The sequence below is a fragment of the Salvelinus sp. IW2-2015 genome, unplaced genomic scaffold (assembly GCF_002910315.2).
Source record: "Salvelinus sp. IW2-2015 unplaced genomic scaffold, ASM291031v2 Un_scaffold3436, whole genome shotgun sequence".
Classification (NCBI taxonomy): Eukaryota; Metazoa; Chordata; class Actinopteri; order Salmoniformes; family Salmonidae; genus Salvelinus; species Salvelinus sp. IW2-2015.
Window position 1 is genome coordinate 36,575 of NW_019944716.1, and position 20,379 is coordinate 56,953.

The 20,379-nt window shown below is 44.1% G+C and overlaps 1 protein-coding gene across 1 annotated transcript; it reads left to right on the forward strand.

The window, feature by feature from the left end:
- The first annotated feature begins 5,732 nt into the window (after positions 1-5,732).
- Positions 5,733-19,740, forward strand: LOC112075848 (lymphoid enhancer-binding factor 1). Its single transcript, XM_024142777.2, has 5 exons — positions 5,733-6,337; positions 8,442-8,508; positions 10,029-10,156; positions 15,094-15,193; positions 19,604-19,740. The coding sequence occupies exons 1-5, from the start codon at positions 6,134-6,136 to the stop codon at positions 19,738-19,740; spliced, it is 636 nt and encodes a 211-aa protein (XP_023998545.2). The 5' UTR covers positions 5,733-6,133.
- Positions 19,741-20,379: the final 639 nt, after the last annotated feature.

A 20,379-nucleotide genomic window follows, 5' to 3' on the forward strand; every position in this document is an offset into this window, starting at 1 on the left:
GATTACTAATCTCCCCAGATTAAAAACATATCTCCTGCTCAGATTAGAAATTCAAACATAGATGTGGATAGATACGAATATAAATAATTATTATATATATATATATATATATACTGAACAAAATATAAACGCAACATGTAAAGTGTTGGTCCCATGTTTCATGAGCTGAAATAAAATATCCCAGAAATGTTGTTACAAATTTGTTTATATCACTGTTGTGAGTATTTCTCCTTTGTCAAGATAATCCATCCACCTGACAGGTGTGGCATATCAAGGAGCTGATTAAAGAGTATGATCGTTACACAGGTGCATCTTGTGCCGGGGACAATAAAAGGCCACTCTAAAATGTGCAGTTTTGTCACACAACACAATGCCACAGTGTCTCAAGTTTTGAGGGCTAATGAATATATTTAAATTGACTGATTTCCTTAACTCAATAACTCATTCCTGTAACTCGGTAAAATCTTTGAAATTGTTTCATGTTACGTTTACATTTTTGTTCAGTATATATTCCTGGTCCTCCTCCCTTCATTATACGCAGCAGGCAGTTAGAAAGTTGTGCCAGTAATTGAAAAGTTGCTTGTCGAGTCCCTGAGCTGACAAGGCTCTGTCGATGTGCCCTTGAGCAAGGTACTTAACTCTAATTGTCTGGATAACAGCGTCTGCTAAATGACGTAAATGTTATATATAATATTATTATAGAACATATTAAATGCAGTAGCCCCAGCGTGAGAGACAACATAGATTCAGGTCACAACACAGCAGGAAGGCTTCCGTTTATCTGAGATCCAGAGGGGTCACTCTTATGACCTCATTAGGAGAGAAAGCTAATGTTATGCTGCCGTCAATCCACGGTTTCTGGTTTGGGAATGTTTTTATCGTTGCTGTGGGTACGACATCGTCAATGCACTTCCTAATGAACTCGCTCACCGAATCAGCATATTCGTCAATATTGTTGTTGGACGCGATGCGGAACATATTCCAATCCGCGTGATCGAAGCAGTCTTGAAGCGTGGATTCAGATTGGTCGGACCAGCGTTGAACAGACCTGAGCGCGGGAGCTTGTTGTTTGAGTTTCTGGGGGAGATTACTAATCTCCCCCAGATTAAAAACATATCTCCTGCTCAGATTAGAAATTCAAACATAGATGTGGATAGATACGATATATATATATATACTGAACAAAAATATAAACGCAACATGTAAAGTGTTGGTCCCATGTTTCATGAGCTGAAATAAAATATCCCAGAAATGTTGTTTACAAATTTGTTTATATCACTGTTTGTGAGTATTTCTCCTTTGTCAAGATAATCCATCCACCTGACAGGTGTGGCATATCAAGGAGCTGATTAAAGAGTATGATCGTTACACAGGTGCATCTTGTGCCGGGGACAATAAAAGGCCACTCTAAAATGTGCAGTTTTGTCACACAACACAATGCCACAGATGTCTCAAGTTTTGAGGGCTAATGAATATATTTAAATTGACTGATTTCCTTAACTCAATAACTCATTTCCTGTAACTCGGTAAAATCTTTGAAATTGTTTCATGTTACGTTTAYATTTTTGTTCAGTATATATTCCTGGTCCTCCTCCCTTCATTATACGCCAGCAGGTAGACTAGCAGTTAGAAAGTTGTGCCAGTAATTGAAAGGTTGCTGGTTCGAGTCCCTGAGCTGACAAGGCTCTGTCGATGTGCCCTTGAGCAAGGTACTTAACTCTARTTGYTCTGGATAACAGCGTCTGCTAAATGACGTAAATGTTATATATAATATTATTATAGAACATATTAAATGCAGTAGCCCCAGCGTGAGAGACAACTAGATTCAGGTCACAACACAGCAGGAAGGCTTCCGTTTCATCTGAGATCCAGAGGGGTCACTCTTATGACCTCATTAGGAGAGAAATGCTAATGTTTCTCTTCTCTTTTACCTCCCTCCTCTTTCGCCTGCTGTTTTTAAACATTCAGGCTGAAATAGGGTGAAGCGCCTCAATGGATGCTGTTGTCGAGTGTGAAGTGTGTGTGAAATGTGTTGGTGACAGTGTGTGTGTGTGTGTGTGTGTCAGAGGAGGCTGGTGGGAGAAGCTATTGGAGGGTGGACTCATTGTAATGGCTGGCATGCAGTAAATGGAACGGTATCAAACACATCAAACATTAATTCCATTCCAGTCATTACAATGAGCCCGTCCTCCTATAGCTCCTCCCACCAGCCTCCTTTTGTTGTGTGTGTGTGTGTGTGTGTGTGTGTGTGTGTGTGTGTGTGTGTGTTGGTGACAGCATCATGACACGTCAATGTTAGCCAATAGAGGATGATGCTTTTCTCTCTGCCTTGTTAGCAAGACGTGGCGGTGTTCCTATAATTGCCTATCCATTTCTTTACATTTATATTTAATAGAGAGTGTTCTGCAATCTTTGATCTGAATAGGATTTCCGTTCCCTTATACCTTTTGYGAGAGTGATAGTGAACTCTATTTTGGGACCAAACAATTGAGGAGCCCTCTTCAATGCACTCAGCACTCAGGAGGCCATGATCCTCCAGTGGCCTTTCATCATAGCCAAGAGAGCATCCCTGTAATGGCAGGTCCACAGGTGGCTCATACCTAGGCCATCCACTCCCTTTCCATTTCTCRATTCAATTCAAATGGCTTTATTGCCATGGGAAACATATGTTTACATTGCCAAAGCAAGTGAAATAGATAATAAACACAACTGAAATAAACAATAAAAAATGATCAGTAAACATTACACTCACAAAAGTTTCGCTCTCTCTTTCCATCTCTCTCTCCCTCTTTCTCTCTCTCTCTCTCTCTCCCTCTCCCTCCCCTCTCCCTCTCTCCAGATACTGTTCTTTCCTTTCCATTGGCTACTGGATGATCCTCTCTACCCTTTATGCACCAATAACTTGTTTATGGTGCAGTGCCAAGCATCTGACATTAGTGGTAAGAAAGTGATGCTGGTATCATTGGTGATATTGAACTAAACTAAATGTATGCTTTGTTTTTTGAAACCTGTTTTACCTCGTTGTCATCCAGACAGAATGTGGTTGAATAAATTCCACTGCAGAAAAAATGATTGAGTACAATAATGTGAAGCAGTGCATTTTAGGCAACATCTAAAACATTTAACTTTGATATCAGTTCAGACTTGTATTATATGTCTCAATGACCACCATTTGTTTGATTGTGGACAATACATTTAGAATTTCACTATGAAAAATAACCTCTTTTTTATGCATCTTCATAGGATCTCAACAATTCATATTTTAATGTCGGCAGAGAATTAGAAAATTGTGGAAAGGCTGATTTAAAGGGGAAAAAATCTAATTGCACATGGCAGGCCTATTCCAAAAAATAAATCCATCATTCTCTTTGGCAGTGTTCAAGCCAGGATATGACACATTTTGGTTAAAAGTTAGGGGTTTTTTTGGACAAACTAATAGAGTTAAAAAGAACCGTATTCTATAAGGAAGTAGAACCGGCAATTTCTAAGGAATGCAGAGCGGGGAAAGAGAGACAGATGATTGTAAACACGGAAAATTCACAGGGTTTCAAACAAGAAATAAAACGTTAGTGGATTTTTAATGAAAGGTTTGGTTGTATTCAGGTCTGTTTGTATGTGTGAAATCTTTCTAATTAACTCACTATGTGTCCGTGTGTATGTGTGTGTGTGTGTGTGTGTGTTTTCCGCTATACGCTGGAATGCGGCCAGTCTCGGCTCTTTCGAATCCACACTCCGTTCCAAATACAAAGCCTTTGATCTGTTTCGCTGTCTCCTTACCCGGAAGAGAACTCTTGCCTTCTCTCTCAGCTGGGATGAACGCACACGTGGAAATATTGGCCCGGTTCCAGACTCATACCAAATTTAGTCACACAAAGGCGAAGGGAGCGCGAGGGGGGAAACCCGGGATGAAAGAGCCAGCCGCCAGAAAGATCAAAGGATGCGGCGGCTCCGCCCGCTAACCCCACCTCCGTGCTTTATAAAGATCTGCCTTCTACTCCAAAGTTATTCTCACGCAATCTCTCCACACACCAGCGAGCCGCAGCAGMAACACATTACTTTCTGTTTTTCTTCTTCTCTCTTTCTTGTTTTGTTTTCTCATTAAACATTTCCGACTCGAAGAAGCCCCATGTTATTAATTTGCTTTATACAACTCTGAGCTGTTGTTTGAAATATAAAGGCTACTGCGCAAACTGTAAAAATAACGATTCAAAGCGATCAGATTGCCTGCTGGCTGTGTATTGAAACATTGCGGCTGAGTTATSCCCTATGMAATACATCAYGTTCACGAGKAGTATGCATTATATTTCTATCCAGACACTGCAACATTTCTCCATTGTCCAGTGAAATAAAATCTCGACATACTTTGCAGTCTACTTACAGACCGCTGTTTCTCCTCTGAACAACATCACGGTTAAAGCTACTGCAAAATATACAAAAGAGAATATCACCATGATGGTTCAATTGGCTAAATGTGTTACGGGAMAATCTATTCAACTCAAAGTAARGGGGAAATAGTTGTCTTGTTTTGTGACTAGGCGAAAATATTGTTTTGTTGATTGGAAAATCTCATATGAGATAACATTATGTAACATATTTTAAATGTACTATTAGGTTCCAAGTAATTGAAAGAACATCCGACAACAATGGACCCCAATTTAGCCAAATTAGTCGATTTTCTATCAATTATGCACGCCCTCTCACTCACCGCTCTGATTAGTGGACCAAAGACAAACGTTTGGTTTATCAAAGTACTTTAAAATACCAATTGACAACTTTAGGAAATAGCCGAGGCTACTATATAGGCTATTTTTGCGCGCGCAAACAAACAAACCAATGGTAYTATTGATTCGGCTGTAACATTCTTTGTGCCAACATGCTTTTTWAAATMATGGATTCAGGAACGTTTGCGCACGAATTAAACCACCTTAAAATACACATAGTATTAAATATATAGGCKGTTTATGATATACATGGGCTCCCTAGAACATTTACTTAAAAAGTAGGAGAAAGGTGATGCATTGCCATGTCATTTGAATTAGTTATCCTCAATCACATAGTCCACAGTGGTCACCATCCCCAACAGTAATTCTGAGTATCCAAACGTCACCCTTTGCTCTTTGTTATTGTTTTAACGTCATAGYAGTGAATCTGTCTATTATAKCCTCTWAGGCCCTACTCTATCATATGCATAGGCGTCAGCTTCATCACCGCTTCGACCCGCCCCCACTCCTTCCCTGTCTACCCATTTGTTGTGAGCTACAGTATGTATAAATCTCCGTACCCCTCGCTCTCTTAGGAGTATCAATCGGTGTGGTGTCAATCACAGCGGCGGCTCCCCTTTCATCTCGATCCTCCCAGTCGCTGCGAGAGAGAAGGCAGAGAGAGGAGACAGAGGACGGGAAAGGAGAGCTACATTACTTACGGAGCGGTGCTCCAGTTTGGAAGTCGGTCCACAGCGTATCGGTTTATAACGCACTCCTCGATCTTTTATATAGTTTATTACTTTTAATTTAGCCGTTATTCAGTTCAAGGATGTATGTTCATTTTAATAGGGATAGATACGCAGTATTGTTTAAGTGGGGAAAATAAATCGTGTTCTACTTGTGGCAAACAGGCTGCACGAGATTCAGAGACGCATTTTTTAAATKATATTTTTCCTTATTTTTTTTTCACGAAAGGACTGCAACTCTCACAGGACCCCAGAACGAGGAAATATAAGCAGAGKTTTTTTTCTACATGCACTTTGACCGTTAGCGGAGCTCCCGGGTGTGTGCCCTCCTCTGCCAAATCTGACGGCACATCTGACTCTCGTGATGAGGTTTTGACTTCTGACATTTTAAAGAGCCGAACTGGCGAGTGCCGCGGGTTGAGCGTGCACTACACATCCGCTTTTACCGATAACATCTTCAGTTTCGAATATTTAGAATCTGAATCATTGTAAGAATCCATAATACTTCGAAAAAAAAGGATCTCCTGTTAATTTAGCTAAAACAAAAAACGTGATCGCACGCAGTTTCCTCCAGGGTTCYGAGCGCAACACTTCAAGCCGCTTCAAGGAACATTTTTGGTTTCCTTTTGGGGATTTCGATAGTTCCTCCAATTTGGACAGTGCGAGTACTTCGACTGAATCAAAATGCCCCAACTAGCAGGTGGTGGCGGTGGCGGCGGGGACCCTGAGCTTTGTGCCACCGACGAAATGATTCCGTTCAAGGATGAGGGAGACCAAGAACAAATATTCGCAGAACTCAGTCACTCAGAGGAAGACGAGGGAGACTTGGCAGATATCAAGTCATCTTTAGTACATGAGTCAGAGACGAGTCCAAACAGCAATCATGATGTGAGTATTTCCTCTCTTGTACTTAAGTCTAGTGTTACATGTTGCCAAGCCTTTATAWAGGCTAGCCTAAATAAATGTCCATCAAATTTCTAACGACAACATATTAATTCAAGTTCACCTGTCTCTAAATAATAGCCCCCATTTCAGGGGAGTCAGTTGGACATTTTATGAAAGTTGATAAAAGCTGAAAAGCTGATAAAATGACTGGATATTTGCCCAAACTATGTTTGGTTTTGTCATAATTAACAAGGTGATGTGTAGCCTAATATTATATKTGTATAATATGACTATTTTAATGTGTAAATAGTAGCCATGTTCTGTTTGTAATCAGTTGTAAACAGAGGCTCATAAATAAATCTGCTGCACGTGGCTGCAGAGCTTTTCAAAACATTGTTGACGAATTATACCAAAGGTCAAAACATACAGAACAATTTAATGTGAGATAATATTTTTATGCAATTCAGAGAACTTGTTGTACAGTTTTTACGAGGTTATTTGATATTTTAAATTAAATATTGCACTATAGGGGGTGAATTCGTGAATACATTTTGAATTATTTTGTTAGGCCTATTGCAATATTAAATTAGCCCTATTGAATTATTATTATTATAGTTATTATTATTATTATTAGTAGTAGTAATATTATTGGTATAACAATCATTGTCTTGATAAAAAAAAAAAAAAAAAGTAAATGATAAGTATGCCTACTTATAATTATTACAGTAACTATATCAATATTGCTATGGGTTAGGTTACTTAATTAAACAATGTTTCACCAGGTTGGATAATATAAACTATGAATAATATAAAATATGAAAGCGTTTTTGGACAGATCAAATCGTATTTGATATAAAACAAATGTTTGTTTTTTCAAAGGGAAATCCAGATGAAAGGATCTTCGAAGGAGAACCACACCTGACAAAATGTAGCACCTCTAGATTACAGTGACACTCATGTTCCCAATTTTAAATAAGGCCAACACATTTCAGTATGTTTTGTGGAGATTATGGCCATTTCATGGAGAGACAACACATTGTTAAACGACGGAATTAAATTGGGGGGGGGATTCATGGAAATATTTAGTTTTGATATAGATCGTATTCATATTTGAAATATGAAAGAAATGTCACTGCCACAGTACAGGTTTGAAGGTAATGCTGGTAGATATTTTGTTCACATTGCTTATGCATTTAAATCATCTGTCATTCCTTTATCTCAATCATGTATCTAATGCATTTATCAGAGCTGTAACAAGAGTAGCTTACATCGTTTGAGGCTGTGTGATTGTCACATTCCTCCTGAGTGCAGTGAGTTTCATATTCAATAGTAAGTTTAGCTTTGTGCCAGAATATATATTTTTTATCTGAGCTAGGCAGCTGTTACTAAGTCTCTAGCTCTGGATGCTGTATGTATACAAAGGTAAACCTAGCGCAATTAGCTGTTGCCATTTGTCATTATCCAATGTTAATGGAATKAGGGTGCCTACTGACTCTGGGCCGAGCTCATATAGTTACAGCTGTCACAGACGCAAATAAGACGGAGGTTGAATGTTAATTGAGAATCCAGTGAAGTTCCGTGACTCTGCTGGAAGCCACCCTCAGGGAAGTGAACTCCAAAAGGAGGTCTTTTCTACGCGTTCCCATTCGAGGGGGGAGGGGGAAAGGAGATGSATGTGGAGGGGTTCACGGTATTTTGGAAAAGCAGTCGACTACACAGTACACATCATCCCCTCTTCTCTATTTTCGCAGTTATTTTGCGCAGAGCACGTTTGTATTGGAAAGCATCATAGGCTACCGTGAWTCATTTGATTTTGAATTTGGTTGGAGCTYTGGTTAAATTGGTTGGTGAAAATGAAAGCAGACTGATGCAAGTTAATTTGTAAGCTCCTTAAGGACATAAAGCTTAATTAAGTGGCTCGTTCAGGGGTTGATACAGACCGCTCCGTCAACCCTTCTCTCCCCAACGCGCTCGCCTCACTGTGTATGTGTTCTTAGATCCGGGGACAAGCTGAAAGAACAGGCCATAACAGCGTGTGTGTGTGTGTGTGTTGTTGAATTTTTTTAAACGAATTGAATAACCTAATTTCTGTCTCCGTCTCTCACAGGGAACTAGACAATCCCAAATATCCCAAGACTCATATCATGAAAAACACAGAGACCATCACGATGATGGTAAGTGACACACATCACATTAAATATTATMCTGTCAGTTATCGGSATGTTTTAGAGATCTGCAGTTGTATATGGGTCACATTGAGCCAAGATAACGGCACAATATTAAAATCAGTTTCTGGAGGCTTGATTATTGAGAGATTTTTATTTTATTTTTAAAGGAAAGAAAGATGGTAGACTGGAAAAGCTTCTACCCACTTCATTTTCTGTTCAGAACCGTCACACTATGGTCCTTTTTCTTATCTGACCCCAGTTCATTCTGATGCAGAGATGATATCTGAATTGATTCTAGTCAGGACATGTACAAACTGAATGGGRAAAAAAGTTMTATATGTAAGTCTTTTGTGGTCCGTAGGAAATGTTATTATTTATGCAGAGAATTGTTGAACAATCCCAATGGCTGCGGCCCCTTGCCTGGTCACCAGAAAGATGCAATACTGATGCATTTAAATTGTTACGTTGACATGAATAAAAACCTGTGAAGAKAGGCAGTGACTTAAGCATGTGGCTCTCTGATACTAGTAGTGAGTGACACTTAATATTCTCCTTGGCTTATTTTGTACACACACTCTCTGTCGCTGTATCTCTCTCTTTGTCTCTCTGTGTCTGTGTGTTTTGTCCTGTACAACATGTTGCTGCTGTGYGACAGCACCAGACTGGTTTGATGTCTTTATCTGGTCCCGGCTGTATTCTGACCCCAGATAGAGCTGCAGGTCATGATTGGACCTCTGTTCTGTTAAGAGTGGCTCTTCTTTGTTCCCCCAGCAGCCCTGAATAGGACCCCTCAAACCAAACACTCCCTTTCCCCACAACAAGCCCATGTTGCTATCAATCTACCAGACACACACAMCACCCCCCTCCCCAGAAAGCGACAACCAACAGCCACCAAATAGTTTGTCGCGAGTTTCTATTCAGGCAGGGGGACGGACCCGAACAAATGCTCTCCCTTTAGGTCAGAGGCGTGGGGAACAGTAGGGGCGTCTCTTGTTTTGACACAGTCTGTATGTTCCTCCTAATTGACGCTAATTGGCACGGAGGGACRCCATTGTTACTCTGTATAGTGCAGCCCTCCTCTCCCCTTTCTCCAAGACATGAGAGACAAAAGACTGGTGAAACGGGGGGCGCCGGGTCACWGCGGTCGACAGCGATATCATTACGCCATCAAGAGGCATGCATGGAGCGATGATGCGATGGTCACAGTGCCAGACTGACCCAGTGTTGTTAGAAACTGTAACTTGGCAATGACTATTCACATGTAACTGTATTAGTAGGCTATAAACTCCGGGAGATTTCCCCAATGACTCTGAACTGCTGAAGTTATGATGGCGGTGAATATTGCTGTTATGTTACTTGATCAGACTGTTGCTTAGAGATGCTATTCTATATAATGGTCCAAATCCTAATGGAGATTAATGTGCTTGACTCAAGTTCTCTTACAAATCTTCCATTAATGATCGTAAATGTACGATTTGCACTAAGCCTCAAGTTCACACTTTTCTGTCTCTTGGGCCCGTTTCCAGGGAAACACCTAGACATGTACAACAAAGGTCATCCGTACTCTGGATACCCAGGTTACATCATGATGACTAATATGAACAACGACTCCTACATGAACAACGGCTCCCTGTCGCCGCCCATGCCCAGAACGGTGAGTCCAGTTACACTATACCTCCATCAATCAATCACTTCCACCCATCTGTCAACTTAGCTAGCCCAGTTTGTGTCTAGTGCATTTTCACTGCGTCAAGTTTGATTCGATCTTAAATACTTAACCAGGTCTAAACCCCTAAAAAAGAGCTTAACCTGGGATTTCTTTTCAAATATACCTGTATATGAACATTTCCATTCATATTTTCTACCATCTTTTCAACTGTAGAATGTTCTTTGTCTCTCTTCGACCGCCTTCCTAGTGTGATGTAGCCGGTTTGTGATAGCCGTATATAACATGCCCCTGTAATGYTGTGATGATCTGTCCCCTTGGCAACCACGTGATCTAGTCTCCCCCACRTGTCTCTCATACTTTCCAGCAGATTAACAACATGTATATGATGTATTATTTCTCGCGTCTTGTTAACTTAATCCATGTCTGTTTACATATGGACAGTAAGCCCACCGGTTACCCTGACATGGTCGCGGAGGCCTAACGGCAACATCCCATYTGAAGAGGGAGTTTGCGGAAATAGCCAGGGTTGCCGTATGTCACCAKGCTTATAGTCCCTATAACAGTATTCATTTCAGGCTGTAGGCCTGGTGGCTGGCTTCCTGTGTCTGTCTCTTTTTGAACATTAGCAGCAAGACAGACGCAAAACGCCAGGGCATGCCAGCAGCTGTCCACCCTAATCCTGTTTGGTGTGTGTGTGTGTGTGTGGTGTGGGGTGGAGTTGTGTGTGGTGAGTACACCCAGTCTCGCTATGGCTCGGCTCCCAAAGCCTGTCCCCGACCCTGCTAGCACATAGACTAGAGGACACAGACATACACGCATTGTTCAAGGACCAAAGACTCTGGCTTATGTCGCCTGTGTGTCTGATTGGTTTCATCATGAAATTCACTTGAAGGGTTTGAAGTCTGTGTAGCGACTGTGTGAATATGTCTGACAATACAAAGTGAATGGTGTTCTGATCTCGTGGCAGCGGTACCCACTTTGCTCTTGTATAGGAGTCCTCTGACCGTAGATATTTTTTCAGACAAATTTCATCTCCAATATATTTTTTTGGATACTTTATGGAATGGATAACTTCTCAGGACTGAGGGGCTTCCATCCAACCTTCTTTAAATAAAGAAATGACTCCTGTTATTTGGCCCCTCCTCTCGCTGCCTGACGTTTTAAACACTCATTTCCGTGGCTGCCGCCCACTTTTTGTTTTGCCAAATTTCCCCATCTTCAATAAATCGTTAGTCAATTTTATGTACGTTTCTCTCACTTCCAATAAATGGATACGGTTGGTGGCGGTGCAGTCATGGAAGTTGGAACACAAGTCTTCCTCTTCTAGTCTGATGTGAAATGTGTATGTGCGGCCTGACTGTTGATTGATGGATGTGAAACGTGTATGTGCTGCCTGGCTGTTGATTGGCTGGATGTGAAATGTGCGTGCTGCCTGGCTGTTGTAACAAGCCTGCCGGCCACCGCAGCCACAGTATCTGCAGGCCTAGGATCAGTTTTCACCAGATCAAAGGCACGTTCTCTCCCTTTCTTCCCTCCTCCCTCCTCCACCCCCTCTACAGTTTAAGATAGATTTTCATTGGCCATGGCATTCCTGTGCATGAGGCCCAACTGACAGAGCTGTTCAGAGCTGCTGATTGTCAGCAGATTTTTGGGAGGGAAGCAGGGAAGGCGTGAGCTGTAGGACCTCTAAGGGTTGTACTAGATCTTTAAAAGGAGAAGGAATGGAGTCCTTGGTTTGAGTAGTTCTGGGTTAGTGTGGTGGAGTCACCATGACCAGTAGCACATATGGGATTGTCTCTGTGTAGTTGATTGAATAAAGTTCTGTGGAAGGACAGAGGATCTCAGTTGGATGTTAGACATCCTTCATCTCTGGAGGTGGTGTCCAGGTTTAGAGTGCAGTTGAGGTCTTTTTTATATATTTATTTAACTAGGAAGTCAGTTAAGAACAAACTCTTATTTACAATGACAGCCTACCGGGGAACAGTGGGTTTAACTGCCTTGTTCAGGGGCAGAATGACAGATTTTTACCTTGTCGCTCGGGGATTCATCTCAACCTTTCGAACTGGCCCAACGCTCTAACCACTAGGCTACCTGCCGCCCCAGGTCTAAAGCTTACATGGTGAAATGAAAATGAATGCCTCATTATTATTATTATTCTGCTCTTTATTATAACAGATAAAGTGAGGGTTGTGTCATAATTAGTGTTTTCTACTTGGCCATGTCATTGTCAATACAGAGGTTACACTTTGTAGCAGTATATGTTGGCTCTTGGTTGGTGTGGTTTGTTCCAGAGGAATCCATTGAAAACCCTGCCTGCCACTATTTAGTCTACCAAGAAGCCCAGTGAAGTAAATACATTTACTATTCTGTTTAAAGGTTATCTACAGTTATACTGTATATTGGTGTCAGTGAGAACTGTAGTGACATGTTCTCGTGTGTGTGTGTGTTTCTCGAGTCTTCACATATAGGGTCGTGTGAGGTTTGACTGTTGCATATTGGATTATTTAAAGTGACTGTGCGTGTGTGATGGCTCATATTTCCAGCTCCCATGGCCAGAGGGCCGGACTGTACAGAACTCTGGGAAGAGAGGGGGATTGTGTTCCTACTCTGGCCTCTGTTAGTCTTTGTGAAGACCACGCTCGATGTCTGGATGGGCTGGCAGCTTGGAATCAAGCTCTCACATCTCTCTGGCTAAAACCTCAGACTTATCGAGCTAACACATTCCTGTATGTGCGTTAACTCGACCGCTCTGTTTTCTGACTGTAGAAAGTGTATGTAGAACTTGTGCACTGGAGTCATGAGAAATGCTATTTGAGTCGTTGTAGCATATGTATAGCTTCAGGATTACTGTGGTTTAATAGAATGCTCCTCTCTGGATCCAGTCATAGTTTAAACTTCTGTCACCTTCTCATCAAACATCTGAATTTGAGCATGACAACTTTTAACTTGTAACCACCAAGCCTGTAACGGTGGAAGCCATTTTCACACACTACCTTATTAAAACTATAACTTTGAATCCACTAGCTCGTTCCGAGCATAAGTCCAGGCTCTCCAAACATCCAGTCCCCAGCCTGTCAGTGCAGCAGTCGGGGAAGATGGAATCGCCATAGCTGATTTTAAGCTGGCTTTTGGTGTGCAGAGAGCTGAGGGAACCATTTGCTGCCCCTCCCAGGCCATACCTCCTCCCCTGTCTTCCCCTCGGTGGCGGGTCCTTGTCGTGTGTGAGAGCCCGTGGGGGAGACTGCGGTCCCCTTTGATGTCAGCGAGAACGTGACGGATCTCCTTGGCGGCATTGCGCGGCCGTGTGGAATCACTAACCCGGGCTTACCTCGGGATTGACCGCGCTCCCCTTTTCTCGCTTACGTCCCAAATGGAACCCTATTCCCTATATAGTGCACTACTTTAGACCAGGCCCATAGGACTAGTCAAAAGTAGCGCACTAATAATAGGGTGCCATTTGAGACGTACCCTCGTCATCCCCGTGCCATGTGTATCTGTCCTCACGGTCTCAAACCCTGGCCCCATTCAGCACCGATCCCTGTTATGAGAATACTACATTTCCAGGAGCCCTCATGTCCACGCGCAGTGTAGTCTGCGGCAACGTGCGGCGCCATGTGTAGTTCTTTATCCACGACTGCGGGGTTGTAAAGCGGTTCGAGGCGCTGAATCGAGCAGAGCGTTTTGTTGTGATTTGTGAAGCAGCTGGGATCTATTTGATGTGTGAGTCTGCCGCTGGATGTCGTTGCCTAAAATTGGCCTACAAACAATATTACTATATTTTGTGACCAAATATGACATTTTGAAAACAGTAAATTATTTGAACTTTAAAAAAAACATTTTTGGGGAAGGGGGGGGTTAAATTTCAAGGATCACCAGAGGATTATTGCAGCATTGATGTCATCTGTTGTGCAGGTCTGACAAAGAGCAGGGTGTGTGTGTGTGTGTGTCTATCTGTCACACTGTGTAGACCTCACAGAAAGCTCCAGCGTCCTCCCACCCTTTGTGTGCTTCTGGGTCTCAGCTCTTTATAAACAGTATCATTGACACGGAGCGTGCGTCAAACTACTGTACTGTATGGTACATGGCGAGGAGGCTGGTCGACACATTTATTCCATATGGCGTTCCCTCCACGGTAATGATTCCATGTGGTTGCAATCCCCTTATCAAAGTCTTTCATCTTGTTAAGTGGAGCTGGGAGGAATTATCCTCTCCCTAAATTGAAACGACKGGTGTTTTTTCTCCTTTCTCTCCCTGTAAGATGAGAAGACAAAATAAGTCCAGGCAGGATGCACCAAGTGTTCACATAACGTGGTGTGTCTTTGTGTTACGACGCTGACGGACTGTGGGACTGTGTATGTTGGTCGCTCATGTTTTGACTATATGGACAGTGTGTCATGTTTTTTTAAACTTTATTTGATGAAACTTGTAACAGAGCATTGTGGGAATATGGTAAAACATCTATCGTATTGTTTGTGTGTGTGTGTGTGTGTGTGTGTGTGTGTGTGTGTGTGTGTGTGTGTGTGTGTGTGTGTGTGTGTGTGTGTGTTGTGTGTGTGCATATTTGTGAGTGTTTGTTTTCATGTGCTCTCTCATGCTCTCACCAAAACGAGACTGTCATCATAGCGAGACATCACAACACTCTAGCCCTCTCTCTTCTCCCTCGTTCATCCATCCTACTGAGGGAAGATAGCCCGTCTCTGCTCCATGGAGCCAGCCAGCCTGCACAGGCGAGGCCGGGCCCCAGCACAGCACCTGCTGAGTGGGGCTTCACTCTCACCGCCTCATGACCACCAGGGGATACGGAAAGGAGGGGACAGGCGTGTGCTTGAGTTGGGTGGGGGGGTTGGTGGGGGGATGGAAGGTTAGAGAGGATAGTGGCTTTTTTTGTTGTCTCCGTGTGGCGTCGGTTGTCGTCACTCCAGCTTGTTGTTTTGACTCCCGGCCCGCAGAAGGGCCCCCGGCGAAAGTCCCTCCACTCCCCAGGCTGCGTGGCTCCTATTGAAGCCACTCTGTGGGAGCTCAGTTCGGCACACAGGGACCGGAGCCCGACTCCTAGCCTCCCTCCACCACCTAAACACTGCTGATAAGACTGGCTCCACCACAAAGCCAAGACGCCAAGCAAAACACTGTTGTTTTTCCACATTGACGCGCTTCAACTGGAGATGAATGGGGAGGCTTTTGAAGTGGTGTAGCTGAAACCCCTTTGATGCCATTAGTTTTATTTAGTCCCCAAATAGTTCCTCACTGTCGTAACATTATCATAAAATCATCCCTTTTTTAGTTTAGTGAAAACCAGGTCTATATTTGGTGCTTTGTGCCATGTAGTTCAGGCAGTAACTGTGACCGGGACAATGGGGCTGCAGGGGTGAAACACTGCGTGTAACTCCTCCCACGCTCCGTACTTCAGACAGAAGCAGCAAACAGCTCTGACTTGTCCTAGTGTGACGGCCTTGATCAATAGCCGCTCTGTTGCCGTCAACTTACTCTTGTTTTTTCCCTCCTTTATATTTTTCAGAAGCTCATTATTTCTTGTGTGTGCTGTGGTGGGTGTGAGAGCTAAAGAGACTCACATGCTCTGTGTGTGTGTGTGTGTGTGTGTGTGTGTGTGTGTGTGTGTGTGTGTGTGTGTGTGTGTTGTGTGTGTGTGTGTGTGTGTTTGTGGTGTTGTGTGTGTGTGTGTGTGTGTGTGTGTGTGTTGTATCTGACAGCGCTAAAGATGAATGCTCCTCAGTGTAGAAGGTTGGGTATAGGGCGGTATAGTTACTGTACAAGCTGTTAAATGGATAGATGGATATAGCTCTCTTTTCCCCCCTTCTTTTCTGTGTTTTTTGCTAGCGCACATCGAATGCGTAATTTTTCTCCCTTCTTAACTATTTCCAACATATACTGTACATACTGTACATATACTGGCTGGAGTGTGAGAGCGACCGAGCGCGTGCGCGCACACACTGCGGAAGACACATTTCAGTTGAATGCATTCAAATGCATTCAACTGACTAGGTATCCCCCTTTCCCTTTCCTTTCTGTTGGAGCTTGCAGAGCTGGGGTGGACAGGAGGAGGGGTTTGCTGTCAATTCATTTGTGGTGGTCTTGGCTATAAAAAATAAAATAAAAAAAAACAGCTCTTTGAATGGTCTTTAATTTTTGGAAACCCATAAAAGTTTGCCGCTCCTTTGATATCGGCCTCGGAATTAAAACAAATGCAGCATTCTCCCCCCTTTCTCATTTCAACTGCCCTGTTATGGAGTTGTGAAGAAAAAACATCAGCCGTAGATCTCTTTCTCTCCCTCCTTTTCCATCCCCCCATTTCCCTTTCCCCTCTTCCTGCCTTCTTTCTCCTCCCCCCACCCCACTCCCTCTCTTTTTCCTCCCCCTTGTTTTTGAAGAAACCTACAGGGGGGGGGGGATCACTGATGTCAAAGAAAAACCAAGAGCATTAAGAGAACTGGCAAAATGCAATACAGCTGCAATCCGACATGACGCTGGAAAATAGGTCTGAGGAGTAGAGAGCCTCCCCGTATCCGTATTCCCAGGGTGCACAACTGCTCCCGGCCTCGGCTTTGATCTCTTCAAAGCCTCCTACTAGCTGGAGAGTCTTGGCTGCTGCTCACGCTGGAGCGCCGGAGAAGGGGAGAGAGGGAGGGGGGTGTATGCATGTCGGAGGGGAAGAGAGGAGAGGGGGGGGGGGTCGTCTTTTCCTTTCCAGGGCTGAAATCAATCACAGTGCCGAGGCAATTATGTGTAATTCAACAGGGCCAGATTAGTAACTCTGTTACCTGAGTGACTGACTGCGTGTCTTAATCTCAGAGACTCACTGACTGGCCTTCGCCAGCCAGCCAGGAGAAGTCACCACTGGGTCACGGACATGGGAGGGAAGGAAGTAGAGCGAGGGAGAGGTGCTGAAAAGCAGGCCGCCATGCCGCCGTCCAGCAGAGCAGAAAATCGGGCCACAATGGAGTGATTACACTTGCAGATGTAGCCATATTTATGACTGAGGCGAGCGGAGGGAGAGAGGGAGGGGGGAGAGGCAGGCAGTGATTGCCATGGAGCTCTAGCTAGCTTCGTCTCTCTAACGAGCCCTGTTCCCTTTGTGTTGGGGCTCGTGCCTGGTGTCGCCCCCTCACCACCGACCCGCTGCTCCCTCCGTCCCCTTCAGTGCCATATCTCTACCCCTCATGCCTGGCGCCTCGGATGGCCCCCAAATGCAGGCTTGGCCCAGGCTCGCACCCCGGGCACCCAATTTGCCGTGGCTGGAGAGAGGAGCGCGGCTGGAGAGATAGTCGCATGGCTGCGGGTCACAGAGAGAAGAGGAAAGCAGAGTAGAATGGACTACTGCCTCTCCTCTTCTCTCTCCCTCTCTCTTCTATGGGTCTGGGCCATACCACTGCTACAGTATGCAACACACCACCACGCCACTTAGCAGCAGGTCTTGGTCCTGGGTCATGTTTGTTTGGGGAACGATGCTGAAATGATGTGAATTCTTTTGACTCTTCTGAAGTGATGATGGCTACCTGATTCTGATTAGTGTTCTGTAACCACTAGAATTGACAAACATCGCAATATACCAGCCGTCTATTACTGGAACAGATGACCTCATTTAAAGGGAAAGATATTCTTTCTTTCGCATGAAGACGAAAACAGCTCTTTTGTTTAGCTGTGCTCGGCGGAGAGTCACTTGATGCAGGGTGATGAAACCCATAAAGATATCCAGCAAGAGTGTGTTTGTTCATCTGATGAGCTACACTCTGTTCTCCTCTCCTCCCTCCTCTCKCCTCTATTTCCTTTGATCATCATTTTCATCTGGGGCTAGTCTGGTGGTGATGGAAGGGAAGGCTGTTATTTTCTCCTGGGGATATACACACACACACATTAAGGACATTAGATTTACACTGGTGTTAAGACAAGGAGTGGAGTAGAGCTGGGCCGATATGGACAAAAATCCATATTACGGTAAATCGACTGAATTCTCATGATAAAGACCAATTGAGCGATGCGTGTACAACATTAACGCACACCAAAGTTAWTTTTTGACATTTATATTACCCGTAACTGCTTTTACTACTACTTTGGATGTTGTAGCTATCAATTGTCCCATTTAACAATCACCCATATTAGCATTTAACACATTTCTCTAGTTGGGCCCTCGAGGTTATTTATCCTAATGAACGATATCAGCCAAATGTCCACGATAAGTGGTTGGTTTGGTCAGTGTCGATCATTTTCGGTTTATCGTCCCAGCTCTAGAGTGGGGGTACCAGTGATTATATGATGACATTGATTGTTTTATAAAGACAAACTGAAATGGTGAGTAAATGAAACGGAGTGGATTGACTAGGAACTAATCTTGACTAGGAACTAAGTCTTGACTAGGAACTAAGTTTTGACAGTCTTGCTATTCTGTATTGAAAATATTGGAAAATACATGTTTTGATTTAKAATTATTGATAGGTAATGTGAGACAAGGACTGAGCTCTAAAATGAGAAAATTTAAGGGAGCTACAGTGAAAGAAATGCCTCAGTTGGTGTGGCGTCTGTCTGTCTGCCCAATCTCCCCATCACAGTACATAGACCCTCAGTTTCGCTCGGGGAACCAGGTGAGACTTTTCATGTCTCCCGTTAGGAGAGACTTCAGAGGGACGTCCTCGGCTTTGAGCTCCCCGTCATCAAACAATGCATCCAAATATCAAATCGATCCAGAGCCCCAACCTCATCCCCCCCTGCCCCCCGCCACGCACCTATCTTTGAGATGAAAGGGGACGAAAAAAGCAAGTGACCCCCCCACCTCCTATCCCTCYTCCTCATCCCCCTCTTCCGCCACCAAGAAAAGAGGAWTCAAGATGGGCGCCTTGGTGGAGAGAGGGASGCTTCAACTGCTATTCAATGGCACYCCACCCTTCATGTGARCCCTATACACAGACAGGGTCTTCGTTCTGTACTGAGATGGACAGCTATAAAAATGATGGGATATGACAGGTTCATAGACGTTTCACCGAGATTCTTTGACTTCATAAAAGTCCACGGCGCACCAAGCCTGGCTTTGGTTAATTCCTATCTCTTGTGTGTGTGCATATTGTGAGTGTTTGTGTTTTCATGTGCTCTCTCATGCTCTCACCAAACGAGACTGTCATCATAGCTCGAGGACATCACAAACAACTCTAGCCTCATCTCTTCTCCCTCGTTATCCATCCTACTGAGGGAAAGATAGCCCGTCTCTGCTCCATGGAGCCACCAGCCTGCACAGGCGAGCCGGGCCCCAGCACAGCACCTGCTGAGTGGGGCTTCACTCTCACCGCCTCAGACCACCAGGGATACGGAAGGAGGGGACAGGCGTGGCTTGAGTTTGGGTGGGGGGGTTGGTGGGGGGGAGGAAGGTTAGAGAGATAGTGGCTTTTTTTGTTGTCTCCGTGTGGCGTCCGGTTGTCGTCACTCCAGCTTGTTGTTTTGACTCCCCGGCCCGCAGACAGGGCCCCCGGCGAAAGTCCCTCCACTCCCCAGGCTGCGTGGCTCCTATTGAAGCCACTCTGTGGGAGCTCAGTTCGGCACAGCAGGACCGGAGCCCGGACTCCTAGCCTCCCTCCACCACCTAAACACTGCTGATAAGACTGGCTCCACCCACAAAGCAAGACGCAAGCAAAACACTGTTGTTTTTCCACATTGACGCGCTTCAACTGGAGATGAATCGGGAGGCTTTGAAGTGTTGTAGCTGAAACCCTTTGATGCATTAGTTTTATTTAGTCCCCAAATAGTTCCTCACTGTCGTAACATTATCATAAATCATCCCTTTTTTAGTTTAGTGAAAACCAGGTCTATATTTTGGGTGCTTTGTGCCATGTAGTTTCAGCAGTAACTGTGACCGGACAATGGGGCTTGCAGGGGTGAAAACACTGCGTGTAACTCCTCCCACGCTCCGTACTCAGAGAGAAGCAGCAAACAGCTCTGACTTGTCCTAGTGTGACGGCCTTGATCAATAGCCGCTCTGTGCCGTCAACTTACTCTTGTTTTTTTCCCTCCTTTATATTTTTCAGAAGCTCATTATTTCTTGTGTGTGCTGTGGTGGTGTGAGAGCTAAAGAGACTCACATGCTCTGTGTGTGTGTGTGTGTGTGTGTGTGTGTGTGTGTGTGTGTGTGTGTGTGTGTGTGGTTGTGTGTGTGTGTGTGTGTGTGTGGTGTGTGTGTGTGTGTGTGTGTGTGTGTGTGTGTTGTATCT